Below are 14,466 nucleotides of genomic sequence, written 5' to 3'. Positions count from 1 at the left end.
GCGATGAAGCCTGTACGGGTCCTGTCGGACAATGCCACGGCTGTGGCCTATGTCAACCGCCAGGGAGGTACCAAGAGCGCCCCTCTAGCCAAGGAGGCCATGAATCTCTGCCAGTGGGCGGAAGCGAACCTGGAACAGCTGTCAGCGGCCCACATTGCCGGAGTTATGAATGTCAAGGCGGACTTTCTCAGTCGCCATACTTTGGAGCCCGGAGAGTGGCAGCTATCTGCTCAGGCGTTCTTGGACATCACGAAGCGCTGGGGCCAGCCGAGCCTAGATCTGATGGCGTCATCGGCCAATTGCCAAGTGCCGCGCTTTTTCAGCAGAGGACGGGACCCTCGATCCCTGGGAGTAGATGCTCTTCTCCAACAGTGGCCGACACAAGAGCTTCTCTATGTGTTCCTGCCCTGGCCCATGTTGGGCAGGGTGCTAGACCGGGTGGCAAAGCATCCGGGCCGGATAATCCTGGTGGGTCCGGATTGGCCCAGACGTCCCTGGTATGCGGACTTGATCAGGCTCTCAGTCGACGATCCTCTGCGGCTGCCAGTGGAGCAGGGCCTGTTGCATCAGGGTCCCGTGGTGATGGAGGATCCCTCCCCCTTTGGTCTTACGGCCTGGCTATTGAGCGGCAGCGGCTGAGAAAGAAGGGCTTCTCAGACAAGGTCATCGCCACTATGCTGAGAGCGAGGAAGCGCTCTACTTCTACGGCTTACGCCAGGGTTTGGCGTACCTTTGCAGCGTGGTGTGAAGCAGGCTCACTTTCTCCCTTCACTGCTCCAATTTCTTCAGTGTTGGCGTTCCTGCAAGAAGGTCTGGAGAAAGGCCTGTCGCTCAGTTCCCTTAAAGTCCAGGTAGCGGCTCTGGCTTGCTTCAGGGGCCGCCTGAAGGGTGCTTCCCTGGCTTCGCAGCCAGATGTGGTGCGTTTTCTCAAGGGAGTTAATCACCTGCGCCCTCCTCTGCACTCAGTGGTGCCTGCGTGGAATCTCAACCTGGTGCTAAGAGCGTTACAGAAGCCGCCTTTTGAACCCTTGTCGAGGGCATCTCTGAAAGACCTGACGTTGAAAGCAGTCTTTTTGGTGGCTATCACTTCAGCCAGAAGAGTTTCCGAGCTCCAGGCACTCTCATGTCGAGAGCCTTTTCTGCAGTTCACTGAGGCAGGAGTGACTATTCGCACAGTGCCTTCCTTCCTGCCCAAGATTGTTTCTCGCTTCCATATGAATCAGCAGCTCTGTCTCCCTTCCTTTCGTAGGGAGGACTACCCAGAGGAATACTCTGCTCTCAAATATCTGGATGTGAGACGAGTTATCATCAGATACTTGGAAGTGACCAATGATTTCCGGAAATCGGATCATCTGTTTGTCCTGTTTGCAGGTCCTCGTAAGGGTCTGCAGGCTGCTAAGCCTACAGTGGCAAGATGGGTCAAGGAAGCCATTGCAGCGGCTTATGTGGCCGCGGGGAAGGTGCCGCCTATTCAGTTGAAGGCCCACTCCACTAGAGCTCAGGCGGCCTCGATGGCAGAGGCCGGGTCCGTCTCCTTGGCAGAGATATGCAAGGCGGCAACTTGGGCATCGGCCCTTACATTCTCCAAGCATTACCGCTTGACTGTGGCTGCTCGGGCGGAGGCCCGGTTTGGAGCTTCAGTGTTGCGGTCATGGATTTCTATGTCCCGCCCTGGGTGAGTACTGCTTCGGTACATCCCACCAGTCTATGGATTGATCAGCTTGATGATATGGAAGGTAAAATTATGTATCATACCTGATAATTTTCTTTCCATTAATCATAGCTGATCAATCCATAGCCCCTCCCAGATATCTGTACTGTTTATATTCTGGTTGAATTTTAGGTTCAAGTTTAGTCTTCAGTTACTTCAGGAGGACTTCGTGTTCAAGTTTTTTTCACTTGGATTCTTCAAGAGTTGAGACGAGTTTGTGTTACAGTGAGCTGCTGCATTCCTCTCCCCTCCGTTTTACGGGGCTGGATTGAGACTTAAATTCTGCCGGCACTCCCTCCCGCTTCGTGCGGCTGTAGGGCAGCTTTGTAACCCTCCCGCTTCGGCGGTGTTAGGGTCAGTCAGCTCCTCCCGCGGTTGCAGGATAAGCCAGATCCCCCCGCATCGGCGGGGTGGTGTCCCTCCCCCGCTCCGCGGGGATGAGCTGGACGGATTCCCCTCCCCCACTTGTGTGGGGGATGAGCTGGGTTAATTCCCCTCCCCCGTTTCGGCGGTGGTGAGCTGGGCAGAGTGTCCCTTTGTGGGTGTAATTCTCTAAGTGCTGAGTCCTGCGGATGGAGCTTTGATATCGACATACTGAGGAGTTTCCGGCAGCACATGACCACATATAGGGAGGCAAAAGTTTGCTCTCTATCTCCACCTGCTGGTAGATGGACACAACCCACCAGTCTATGGATTGATCAGCTATGATTAATGGAAAGAAAATTATCAGGTATGATACATAATTTTACCTTTTTCCAAGCTGATGCTCTCAGAAAATGTCAGTTTTAGATGTCCACGTTGTCATGTTTGGCTTTATGTTTTCTGTCCCCTTCCAGCCCATTCCTCGTTTGTTCTTTGCGGGAGAGCATACAATTCGGAATTACCCAGCCACAGTCCACGGGGCTCTGCTGAGTGGTTTGAGAGAAGCAGGACGTATTGCAGACCAGTTTCTCGGTGCTATGTATACTCTACCTCGTCAGGCAACGGCAGGAGTCCCCGCCCAGCCATCTCCGAGCATGTGAGAAAGTGTGCAGAAGCAAGCCCTTGCCGGAACTGAAGCACACCAATGCCCAGGCAGCAGCAGACCGGGCCAGTAAAAGAAAATGAATGTGTACCAGTCTGAGCAACCACATTTCACACGTCTGCAGTAAAACTGTGACTGGTAATTGTCCGCAGTATTTGCCAGCATTAAAATTCACATTCTCCACGTTTGTGTCTGCTGCCCCTTCCCCTGTAGCCTTTTGATGCTGGTCGGCTTAGACGCTCCTGGATTTCGTGTTAACGAATCATGGCAGGGATTCTGACCGTAAGGTCTTGGAGCAAAGTTTTAGTTTGATGCAAAAGGAACCTACTGACTTACTAGTGGATTTATACTTCTCACAAGAGGTTTACAACCTGTTAAGTAACTGATTACTGTTCCAGTAGCGATTTACTATAGTAATTATGTTTATTTGTGTACCGTTTTTTTATTTTGAAAATAAAATTTTTTATTAAAAGGTCCTTGATAACATATTCAATCTCTCAACCTGGTTTTCTCCCCCTTCTGGTTCCCTCCCAAGGGCAAAATGTATTGGCTACGTATCTCCAAATATCAGACTGCTCGTTTCCTAACTAGGCCGCCTCTGGGGGGCAAGTAACTTGCCCCTACCTGTGAAAAGGAGCATATGGTGGTTTACTTCTAATGCTGCATTTCCAACAAAATTGTTACTGTCTTTTTGTTAATGCAGTTGATATGAGAGGAGATTGGTTTATTCTATTCTGAGTCGTTTCACCAAGGATCATTTATCCCTTTTTTAGTCAGCAGCATCTGGAATTGGGTATTATAAATATACAGAGCAGACGTCAGTGCAGTCAAAGGGCATAAAGCCAAACCCACTTGCCAATACATCAGTCCCTGTTTGGGCTGTTTCTAAATATGCTGTTATATGCCCATCCTCTATAGGAAATCCTGAGGCCAAAATCAAGCCTGGCAGCAGGAAATTGTATCATTTCCATTATCCTGGGTGGAACATTTTTTAGAAAACTGAGGCACTAGCCAAAATTCATGAGAGCCACGGGGGGAAATGGTTTTCCATGGTTTATCATTTTTTAATCTAATTTTTAAAACTTTGCTGTCCTCTATCTCTCTCAACTTGTTTCCTCCCATTCAGCCTTTTTCACTGCCACCTGCAGCACCGCAGCTGCTGTTGCTCCTGGACCCAGCTCCTACCAGCCTTCAGCTCTTCTCTGGCACCTAAGCTTTTCCCAGCCCTGCCCATTAAAACAGAACTAATATGAAAATATTCCTACCTAAGCATGATACTATACCTGTAGCACCATCTCATGGCATGATTTTGTGACATGTTTCTCGTAAGACAGCTGCAAGAACTCCAGAACTAAACTGATCCAGTAGCAGAACTGTCTTTAGAGGCAAGTCTTGCCCAGCATTTCACAGTAGGGTTTTGAGAGGGTGATGAAAAGTTTTTAAAAATACATTTTCCCCTAATTCCTATAAAGTTGCCTACCCAACTCTGACTAGCACACCAACAGCCCGATGATCAGAAGTCCCATGCAGTTCCAAACAGCGCTCTAAAATTAGCGCCAGAACAGCTTGGGGCATTAAATGTAGTGTTTATTTTGCATTAAATTTAGGCATGCTATTAGCTCTGATCATAGGGGTACTTTTGTGGGAGGATTGTGCCTGGGCACATGCCCAAGGCACAATCCTCCCACAGAAGTTGACAGCCCGGACCTGTTAAACATCAATGCGGCCTGTAGGTCCAGTGGACCTCCAGCCTGCCCGACCCTGCCCCCTCCCCCAACCTAGTGGTCTAGAGGCACCGAACTACCCCCCCCCCCCCCCCCCCGGTATCTTTATATGACGGAGGAGGGAGTAGCACTCCCCCTCCTTTCAGTGCCACCTGCAAAATGACAGTGCCCTGCCCAGTGCATGCTGGGTGGGGCTTCACTACCATATAAGGGAGAAACTCCCTTATATGGTAGTGAAGCCCCACCCAGCGCTGGGACGTAGGCAAACGCATGTGCTAGTCCGGCGCTAATGGCCTGTAGCGCCCGCATGTGCTTTTGATCATCTGGGCCCAAGTTCCACATGCAGTTTATAGAACAGGGTCTGTTAAATGCGGAACTTAACTAACGAGCTGCTAATTGGCGTTAGCAACCTATCATTGAAATTAGCAGTTACATATGTAACTGGCCCTAGTCATCAGTATTCTATAATCTGTGCACACAAATTTCAGGGTGCATAACTGCTATGGGGGGGTGGGGTATGGATGTGACAGGAGCGTGCCTAGCTTGCGCATGCTAGTTAGACTACTTGAAGTTAGGCGTGAGCATTTACACAAGCCATTTGACTGGTGTAGGAGCTCATGCCTAAATTAGGTGTGCAATTGCTATAACAGAATCTGTGCCTAGTGTACAACATCCCAGCACCCAACTTTAGGTGACCTTTAGAGAATTATTCCCTTTGTGCACAATTGGTCTAGATATTTGAAAACAGTCACAAATATATTTCCAGTACATACACCCCAAAAAACCTCAGCCACCTCTCCTGTAAGCAGCATTTCTCTTAACACTGCTGCTCACTCTGAAGGTTTGTACAGCAGGTTCAAGAGCTGCCACATCTTGCACATTTTTGCCCTGAAGGCATTAGATAACGTAACATGGAACAGCTTGTTTCAGCTGGACTTCAGGGGGGTTCACATGAGGAATAAAGCATCCAAATTGCTTCCACAGAAGATACGGATAGGGGCTGTGTGCTTGAAAGACATCCCAGCACTAGAGAGTAAATATCTTTCAGTTGGAATAAACGTGTGTATGGGCCACTTTGTGGGTAGAGCAGAGGTTGTCGAGGTAGCTTATCAGCAAGTTAGATTCTTCACCACCTGAACCAAAATGTTATTCCCAGCTCAGCAGCACTTGGCCACTCCATGAATTGCTCTTAGTCCAATTGACTTAGATTAACAAGTTGAAGGATTCTGAGAGAAACAGTTTAGGTGGTTGGCAAAGTACGTTTTTGGAGAAAGAGAACAGAGCCAGGTCAGGTGAACGACATCTGGCTGCAGCCATGAAGGAGACTCAGTCTAGAACACAAGGTCATGAGACAAGAACAGAAGACGTACAACCACAACCATTAAGGAAATTAAAGACAACAAGAACAAGAGGTAGTTAAAACAGTACTGTCACCAAATAATTCAAACACAGGACATACAAACTGATAATTTTATTGATTACATATTTTTCTGTATAGTTGATGGAAGATATACATGCAGACAAACTCTGAGACCTCCAGACTAGACATGCAGACAATGGCCAACGCTGGGAAAAGCGCGTGGGACCGAGCAAGTTCCCTTACTGCCTCCAGTGTACATTTAGGTAACACAGAAAAAAAAAAAAGGTTTAGCACGGTTTGGCATGTTCATTGTCCTCGGAACAAAATGAGGTGATTCATGTATGCTGGTGATGGCTCTCCCTTTGCAATGCAGCCATGTTTTCTTTAATGTAAAGATTTTGGAGGGTTCGCTTCAAGGGGGGGTTAACATATACAGCATTGCAGCAGGAGCGTTTAAATACAGATGAAAACTGAGCAGCTTCTGTGCCACTCGTGCCAGCCAAGCAACCGTTTTCAACAATTCACCCCCATCATCCCAATCAAACTTTCAGAAAATAGAAAAAATATAGCTTTTTATTCTTGTACAAAATACATTCCATATAGTCTGAAAAACAAAAAAAAGCGAGGTGAGAAGACTCCATCTTCTCCTTTATAGCACATTTAAAGCAGCATTAGACAGCCCCCTTTCACTTTGGACCTTCACAGAGAGAGGCTGGAGGCAGGCTTTGTGGCTATGTCACAGCTGTAGAAACCTGGATCATGTCTACAGCATTGCAAGTTCGGATGGGGGGGGGGGGAGGGAGGTATATGAGCAGAAAAGTCTTGAGACATGAAGTGTACGAGTAGAAGGATTTTAAAAAAATTCCTTTACTGGAAGCTCTTTTTAGGCTGAGATTCAATAAAACATAGTAAATGAGGGCGGATAAAGACCCTAAACGGTCCATCCAGTCTGCCCAACAAGATAAAACTCATTTTACATGTTATGTGATACTTGATCATGTATACCAGAGCTTGGTTTGTCCTTGCCATGCCCAGCGCACAGACCGTAGAAGTCTGCCCCAGCACTCTACTGAAGATTTTGGAATCCCAATTAGTAGCACCATTCCATGAAGAACCCCAAAGAGTAACATAGTAAATGATGGCAGATAAAGACCTGAACGGTCCATTCAGTCTGCCCAACAGGATAAACTCATTTACATGGTATGTGATACTTTATACCCAAGTTTGATTTCTCCTTGCTATTCTCAGGGCACAGACCATAGAAGTCTGCCCAGCACTCTTCTTGTACTAAAAGTTCTGAACCTAAGGTCGAAGACCCTCCAGCCCATCCATATCTATTCAGTTACGATCAGGGCATAGACTGTAGAAGTCTGACCAGCACTGTTTGTGCTTCCCAATTACTGGCGTTGACACCCAATCTCTGCTAAGATTCTGCCATTTCTCAAAGCTGACATAGGCTAGTGCCCTCTCTGAGCAAACAGCTGACTGGTAAGGCCCTATTTAAAACAATTTAAGCAGGGCTTTGGCGCACACCTTTGAAAACAGGGTATGTTTGCCATTAATGAAATATTAGCGGCATATCCTTAAAACACCGGACTGCTTGTTTCTTGATTAGGTTACCTTTGTTGCTAATAAATTGAATTTTCTGTGGTTTTAGATCTTTTCGGAATACAAGGTAAAAGGCAGACTACAACGCTGTATGATTTCGCTCTGTTATTCTATGTATCATTTCCAGCCAGCAGGGAATATGAGATACTCAACCCCCTCTGCTACCTGAAAGAGCAGCATGGAGAGTAAATATTGGGAGATATCTCTCTAGTCATTCTGGCCAGAAAGGGCGCACAGGCATCACCGAGGCCTGCTTATGGGTGACAGGTGTGGGCCTCAAAGTTTAAAAGAGGGGATGATAGATTTATTTATTTTTTTTGAATGCATGCCTTTTATCACCTCCGGCCATTTTTTAAACTTATACTTCCTGAATCCATGCTTTATTATTCAAACACTGATGTGATGTATGCATGTCCCTTCAGGAATAGCATAATTTAGAACCAAAGGAGAGAATCAGATTTTTTTTTTTTTTTTTTAGAGGGGTGATGTGCCTTATCCCCTCTTACTTCTGGGTTATAGTAACCTCATCAACCACAGAGGGATGACCACTGACAAGGGAAGCACTGCCGATAAGCAGTTCATCTAATTTATCCTGCAAGGCCTGGCTCAAGGTTTTACTGCACTGTAAATTCAGATAAAATGTAGCTGCAGTATATTTGCTCATTGCCCTCGTATGAATGAGTTTATGTTGTTGGGCAGCCTGGATGGACTGTGCAGGGCTTTATCTGCAGTCACCTACTTGGTTACTATGACATGGGGCAGTTTTCTGAACCTTAGTCTGCCGTTTGCACATAACAATTTGGCATTCAGCTCCTGAGGTCAGTTGAGTGCTAGAGTCTACAGTAAGTTCTATATAAGCATTTCATGGGTGTTTGGGGGGGGGGGGGGGGGGTCCCACACTGCTGAAGTAAAGTTGTGCATGGAGCAGACTAGGGGAAGTGTCCTGCTCCAGCCCATGTCCTTCAAATAGCATTTAAGACTTCTTGGGCCCTTCCCTATGGCAGCCATGTTCTAGTCTTGAAGGAGCTGTTCAGGCACAGTCTCCCATCTGGTAGAATAGTGGTTGTCAGTCTAGTTTTCAGGATATTCAGAACTGTATTGTGGATTGACAGGTGACGAACGCAGGGTATAAAATACTTCTCATAAATTTCAGTGGAAGCATCTGAAAATAAGAACTTGCTGAGCAGCTCTTGAGAGGTGAGAAGAACCACCAGCAGAGGGCGGAATTTCCCCGCCTCATGAATCAAACCTAGAACGTAGCTTTTCCTTGGCAATGAATTTACCCTTCAGTCTCTAAACTTTGTTCTGCTCATCACCACCCTCCCCCCCCCCCCCCCCCCCCCCCCCCCCCCTCCCAAACGAAAACAAATTATAAATGTGCGAAGCCCAAAGCACAATGGCATTCATCAACAACTATGCTGGTAACAGATAGGGGTGATCAGGCTGCAAAAGAGTTTATACAAATTGCAGTCTTTAAATACTCATGCAGAAATATTTAAAATACATCCTACCTCCATGCATAGATGTTTGGTACTGAATACAGTTTTGCCAGACTCAATGGACCCTTACCATATTTACATGCTACATTTACAGGCATACAGATCATCTTCCTATTGCTCCTAATATTAAGAATTAAGATAGCTCAGAGCTGTACTAACGTGTGCAACTTGCTAGAAAAAAACAGTACGTGGTGTTAAAATCAACTTTCAATTTGAAAGGATACAATGAAAATCCTATTGCACTCGGGTTCAAGGGCTCTGCTGGAGAGTTTTCTACGCAGAACACCTTTTAGAAATGGTTTTCTGGCACCAGCACCTTCCGTGAGACTCACAGCTCACATATATGTATTATAAGTCAGACACCCATGAGCAGCAACACACCACATGCTGCATGAGACTGAAAGAGTAATATTTATCACACCATATTACTGGCTTTAAAAGAGTGAAGGATCAGTGAACGCTATGGGCTTCTACGGAATTGAGGAGGAGTGTGTGATTCATGAGGGGCTATTACCATTTCTGTTTCTGGGATGTATAAGGAGTTCAAGTTTAGTTGCAGATGAATCCCAGGCTGCAGGTGATAGTACATGGGATGCTGTGTTGCTATGAGGTAGACCTGAGATGTGAAACTGGTAAACCAGGTTCTTAAGTTAGTAAAGACTGAAGAAGAAAAGGGCTGACTGACGGCAATGTGGACAGTGCTGTATGGAATCCTGAGCTGATGGGAACAGGATGCTGGTTACCAGGAGCAATGTTCCCTCTAAGCGGAGCACATGAGCGACTGCTCATACGTTTTAGGAGCATCGCTCAACAAAATATCTGCCCAGCTTTCAAACAAAATTAAACTATAAAAATTTCAATACAGATTAATTAAACTAAATCAATTACCGACCCGAACGAGTTTCAAAAACATTTGCACCATATGATATGGTCTGTGCGGTTGTTTCTTTGTCGCTTCCGGTCTCATGAAATACATCGCTAATACTGGCGCTCAAAATGGTTCGTTTTAAAAAAAAATTTGCATGTCACTCCTTAGAGGGAACATTGACCAGGAGGCAGAGGCAAGCTGCTCGGTTGTAAGAAGGTTGTGTGCAGAACGGTAGGAGGTGGTGAGTGGGATGCTGGGTTAGTACGAGGTGGGGTACGGAGTGGTGCACTGGTACGACGTGGCAGAAAGTTGCTGAAGGTGTAGGACATAGTGGACTAGATTCGATATATGGCGCTGAACGGTATTCTATAAAGGGCACTCCGCGATAGGCTCCCTTTACAGAGTAGCACTAGCGCCAGAATCTGAGGCCAACTTTGGACGTGATCCCCTGACCCACCCATGTCCCTTCCCAGCATTACACCCCTTTTTCAGATCCGTCCAGAAACACTTAGGCACTATTCTATAACAGGGCACCTAAGTGTAGTTCTGTGCGGATCTGCCATTTTTGGTTCCTTTCGGTGTCCTGCTTCTATTATAATGCTTTTCCGCGCAGAAATAGCACATAGCACCATAAATCAAAATTCCCTAGAGTGTGCAGATTGGTGATTTAGTAGGTGATGACATACAGCGCGGTGAAGCAGGTAGGGGTGGTGTACAGCAGTGTAGCTGAAACAACCCTCTGGTTGGTCTGGATTTCACGATATCCACAATGAATACACACAAGATGTCATATGTTGTGTCCGCTGCACACAAGTATCTCCCATCCACATTCATTGCGGATATCCCGAAAATCTGGCTGACAGATGTTCCTCCAGGACAGGTTTGAGAACCTCGGTAATACAGGATGCTGGCCTGGTAGGAGGTGGGGAAACAGATGCCCTGTTGGCAGGAAGTAGAAAGCAAGATGCTGGCCTAGTGGAAGGAAAAAAAAAACTGGAATCCTGGGTTAGCGCATAATAATATGGCTGAGGCACATGATTATTGCTGGATTGGTCAGGAGTGTTATTGGCAAATGAGGCTTAAGCACTACCCTTGATCTCCATCAGGCCTATTTAAGAAGGAAGAGACTGGGAGAATGCCAGTTAACTAAAGATTTCTCTTTGTAAGTCACTATTTTTTCTGTGAGTTGGCACTGCAGGCAATACTGGGGTTCACTTTGGCACTTTGTTAAATCTGCTTGTAATATGACAAACATCTGACGGGCAAGGAACCTTTGATTACAGTCACAATGACAGTTGGCTTGTTCTAACATCTACAAAAAGGCATTTGTGGGGGAGAGAAACGTGAATAGATGTAATTCTGCTTTTCTGGGGAGCGGGAACGGACAGCAAGACTACCTGCCACAAGTCCACAACAGGATAACCCTACCCAAACTGGGCCTGGTCCGCAATCTCCTGTCACCAAACCATGACCACGCGGTTGGACATCTAGCAGAGACGGTGAGGGCGTTTCTGTTTCCACTTTAATGATATGCCTCTGTATCGCTCCGTGATACGACCGCACCTTGAATACTGTGTTCAATTCTGGTCGCTGCATCTCAAAAAAAGATATAGTGGAATTAGAAAAGGTGCAGAGAAGGGCGACGAAAATGATAAAGGGGATGGGACGACTTCCCTATGAGGAAAGGCTAAAGCAGCTAGGGCTCTTCAGCTTGGAGAAAAGGCAGATGAGGGGAGATATGATAGAGGTCTATAAAATAATGAGTGGAGTTGAACGACTAGGGGGCATGCAATGAAGCTACAAAGTAGTAAATTTAAAATGAATTGGAGAAAAGGTTTCTTCACTCAATGTGTAATTAAACTCTGGAATTCGTTGCCAGAGAATGTGGTAAAGGCGGTTAGCTTAGTGGTGTTTAAAAAAGGTTTGAACGGCTTCCTAAAGGAAAAATCCATAGACCATTATTAAATGGACTTGGGGAAAATCCACTACTTCTGGGATAAGCAGTATAAAATGTTTTGTACTTTTTGGGGCTCTTGCAAGGTATTCGTGACCTGGATTGGCCACTGTTGGAAACAATATGCTGGGCTTGATGAACCTTTGGTCTGTTCCAGTATGGCAATACTTATGTACATCTTCTTTCATCACTGTAGCAAGACTTGGAACCTGGTGCTGCAAACCCTTTGCAAAAAAGCAGGGCAGACTCCAGCACTCTCCTGAGATCTCAGTTACTGGATAGCACTGAACTCAGTTACTGCAGCTGCTTGGCTCAATGGCAACTGTTGCATACTGCCATGCAAAAGGACCTGGGTTTGATTCCCAGCTCTGGGCTTCCTACCCCCACCATTGAGGCTACTGCATGGCAATGTTCACAGCCTCTAGAAATAAGGGGGGGAAACCCCCAAACACTGCTCAGCAGGTGATCTGTTCACCTTTTACTGCAAATTACCCCATGGAAGAGAGAGAGGGGAATATGTATTTTATACAGACCCATGTCTTGTTTGAGAGACCTCACTTACAGTCTTAGCCAGGGCACATCCAAGGACTGCCATTATTAAGACTCAGTTTCAAAGCACATTACTTACAAAGTTATACAGGTTAGTATGTAACTTGGTAAGTCTAAGTGCTTTGAAAAAAAGAGCACAATTATCTTAATAGAACCTCTTTCTTCATCGAGCATCTTATGCCATATGGGAAAGTAAAATACTGCAAAAGGGCAAATGTCATTAATTAACTGGGTCGGGAACAGGAAAGAGATTGCATACAATTAATTATAAGCCTGCATATGTTTCAACCAATCTAAACTCAAAAGAAAAATGACTCAATCTTTCACACAGCACAGTAATTGGCACTTAAGGCAGAATTTCTAGAACTCTCAAAGTAACAATCTGCTTCAGCATTGGCTCTTAGCTTCTTCATCTTGTGGTCTTATTCCAAAGTCCCCTGCTTTTCTGGCACAGCAGTTTGGTTTCTAAGTTTTTGGTATTGAAGTTATGCATCTCTTATAACAACCACTGAGGTTCCTCCTTTGCTTTGCTGCAGGCTCCTTTTCAGTTTTGCAGGCTCCATTCCTGCTTTGCCCAGCGTATATGATGCCTGTCTGTGACGGATCAATACAGCAAGATTACGAATGGTTCCTGTTAATGAACTATGGGTGTGGCAAACGAGGTGAAGCCTCCAAAACCTTTGAGCGGTGCTTAGGGGAGACCCCCCAGCCAGTCTGATTTTCAGAATATCCACAATGATTAATCGCTGTGAAGAGCCTGAAAATCCAGCTAGCTGGCTTCTCCCCAGCAATGCAATAAAAGCAGAAGAAATGGAGCTTACAGCTTCTGTGTTGTTTAAATCGCCCTTTTCTCCACATACCCCATCCCCCCCCCCCAACTATTCCAGACAGCATCTCCAAAGGGCGACCTGATTTGTAGCATGACAGAAACTGAACCTCATCGTTATCACTAGCATATGGTGAGAATTCTGGAGTGAGAGTGTTCGAGCCTCAGCTTCAAAGTTCTCTTTTTGTTTCAAGGCCAGAAAAGATGATCCTGTTTTAACTTGCTTTAAACGTAATACAGTGCAAAATTCTTAGCTGTAGTGCATGAAGAAAAAGGCCTGTTTAATACATACAAGAAGAAACTGAAGCAGCTTTCTTCACTCCATGCAACCCACAAGGACAGAATCCACCTCCAGCTTTACTTAACTGCTGCGCTAGAGGAAGGTTATTTACAGAAAGCACAGCGAGGCAGGCTTCTATAGACAAAATGAATGAAAAGGGGGCTTTATCTAAAATATATTTTAATTTAAGACTGTGAACAAGTCCCACTGGTTTAATTTTTAAAATGTCCATTTCAGGAGTGTTCTGCTTTTCTGATACCTAGATGTGTCTCGCTTGTAGAGCTTATCGCATAGAATTAACTACCCTTATTAGAATCCATATAAAAAATATTCCACTTATGACAGCATCAACCCCACCTGCCGTGATATGTTCCTCCTTACAGCAAGGGGTCGTTATAAGACCATTCCACTTCCTCATTTCAAGACCCCAGTGCTTGCCTGTCCATGAACGTAGGTGCTAGAAAGATGACATTCTGCTTAAATGAAATCAGTGCCCAGCTCTGGTTTTAGGGGAGGAACACATCAGATGTGATAGGGTTCTATAAGTTAAATCATCCGCCATAAATTACACAGCACTTTGAAGGGTGGATGAATTTCCTGTAAAGAACAACGTAAGCACCTACATGGAATACCAATCATGCCCCCACTTGGCTTCTAATCTACTGCGAAGCCTTTAACAGCCAATATGTCCTCTGAGGCTGCAGTTTCTTCCCCAGGACAACTTCAAGAGTGGCAGGACCGTGTGGTTTCAGGGTTGCCTCTAGTATCACCTGTTAAGCACGTCTAGAGTACATAATGGTATTTTCCCCAGCTGATTAAACAAATTTGCAATGTTGTCACTGGTTTGTAAGCAAGGGAGACTTGTCCAGAACACCATTCTCCAGGTCTCCTTTCCGTGCTCTGTAAGCTTGCAAAAAAAAGGAGCTAAGTTTTAATACCTTTAGCTGCAAATGGACATGATAATTTACAGAGATGACACAGCAAACTTCAGTCCTTGAAAGCTCAGGCCTCAATAAACTGGTTAAGTCTATAAGGTGCCACCTGCCTCCGTCAAATATTTACC

The 14,466-nt window shown here is 45.7% G+C and overlaps 1 protein-coding gene across 3 annotated transcripts in view; it reads left to right on the top strand.

Annotated features, from left to right (window-relative positions):
* KDM1A (lysine demethylase 1A) overlaps positions 1-3,210 on the top strand; it is a 59,637-nt gene extending 56,427 nt beyond the window's left edge. For all 3 annotated transcript variants that reach the window (XM_030219851.1, XM_030219850.1, XM_030219849.1), the window contains exon 19: positions 2,548-3,210. In XM_030219851.1, coding sequence (XP_030075711.1) covers positions 2,548-2,733 — 186 coding nt within the window. In that variant the 3' untranslated portion in view covers positions 2,734-3,210. The remainder of the gene's footprint in view (positions 1-2,547) is intronic.
* Positions 3,211-14,466: the final 11,256 nt, after the last annotated feature.

Source organism: Microcaecilia unicolor, chromosome 11 (assembly GCF_901765095.1).
Source record: "Microcaecilia unicolor chromosome 11, aMicUni1.1, whole genome shotgun sequence".
NCBI lineage: Eukaryota > Metazoa > Chordata > Amphibia > Gymnophiona > Siphonopidae > Microcaecilia > Microcaecilia unicolor.
Note: the sequence above shows the minus strand (reverse complement) of the source record. Positions and strands in the feature narration are given on the sequence as shown.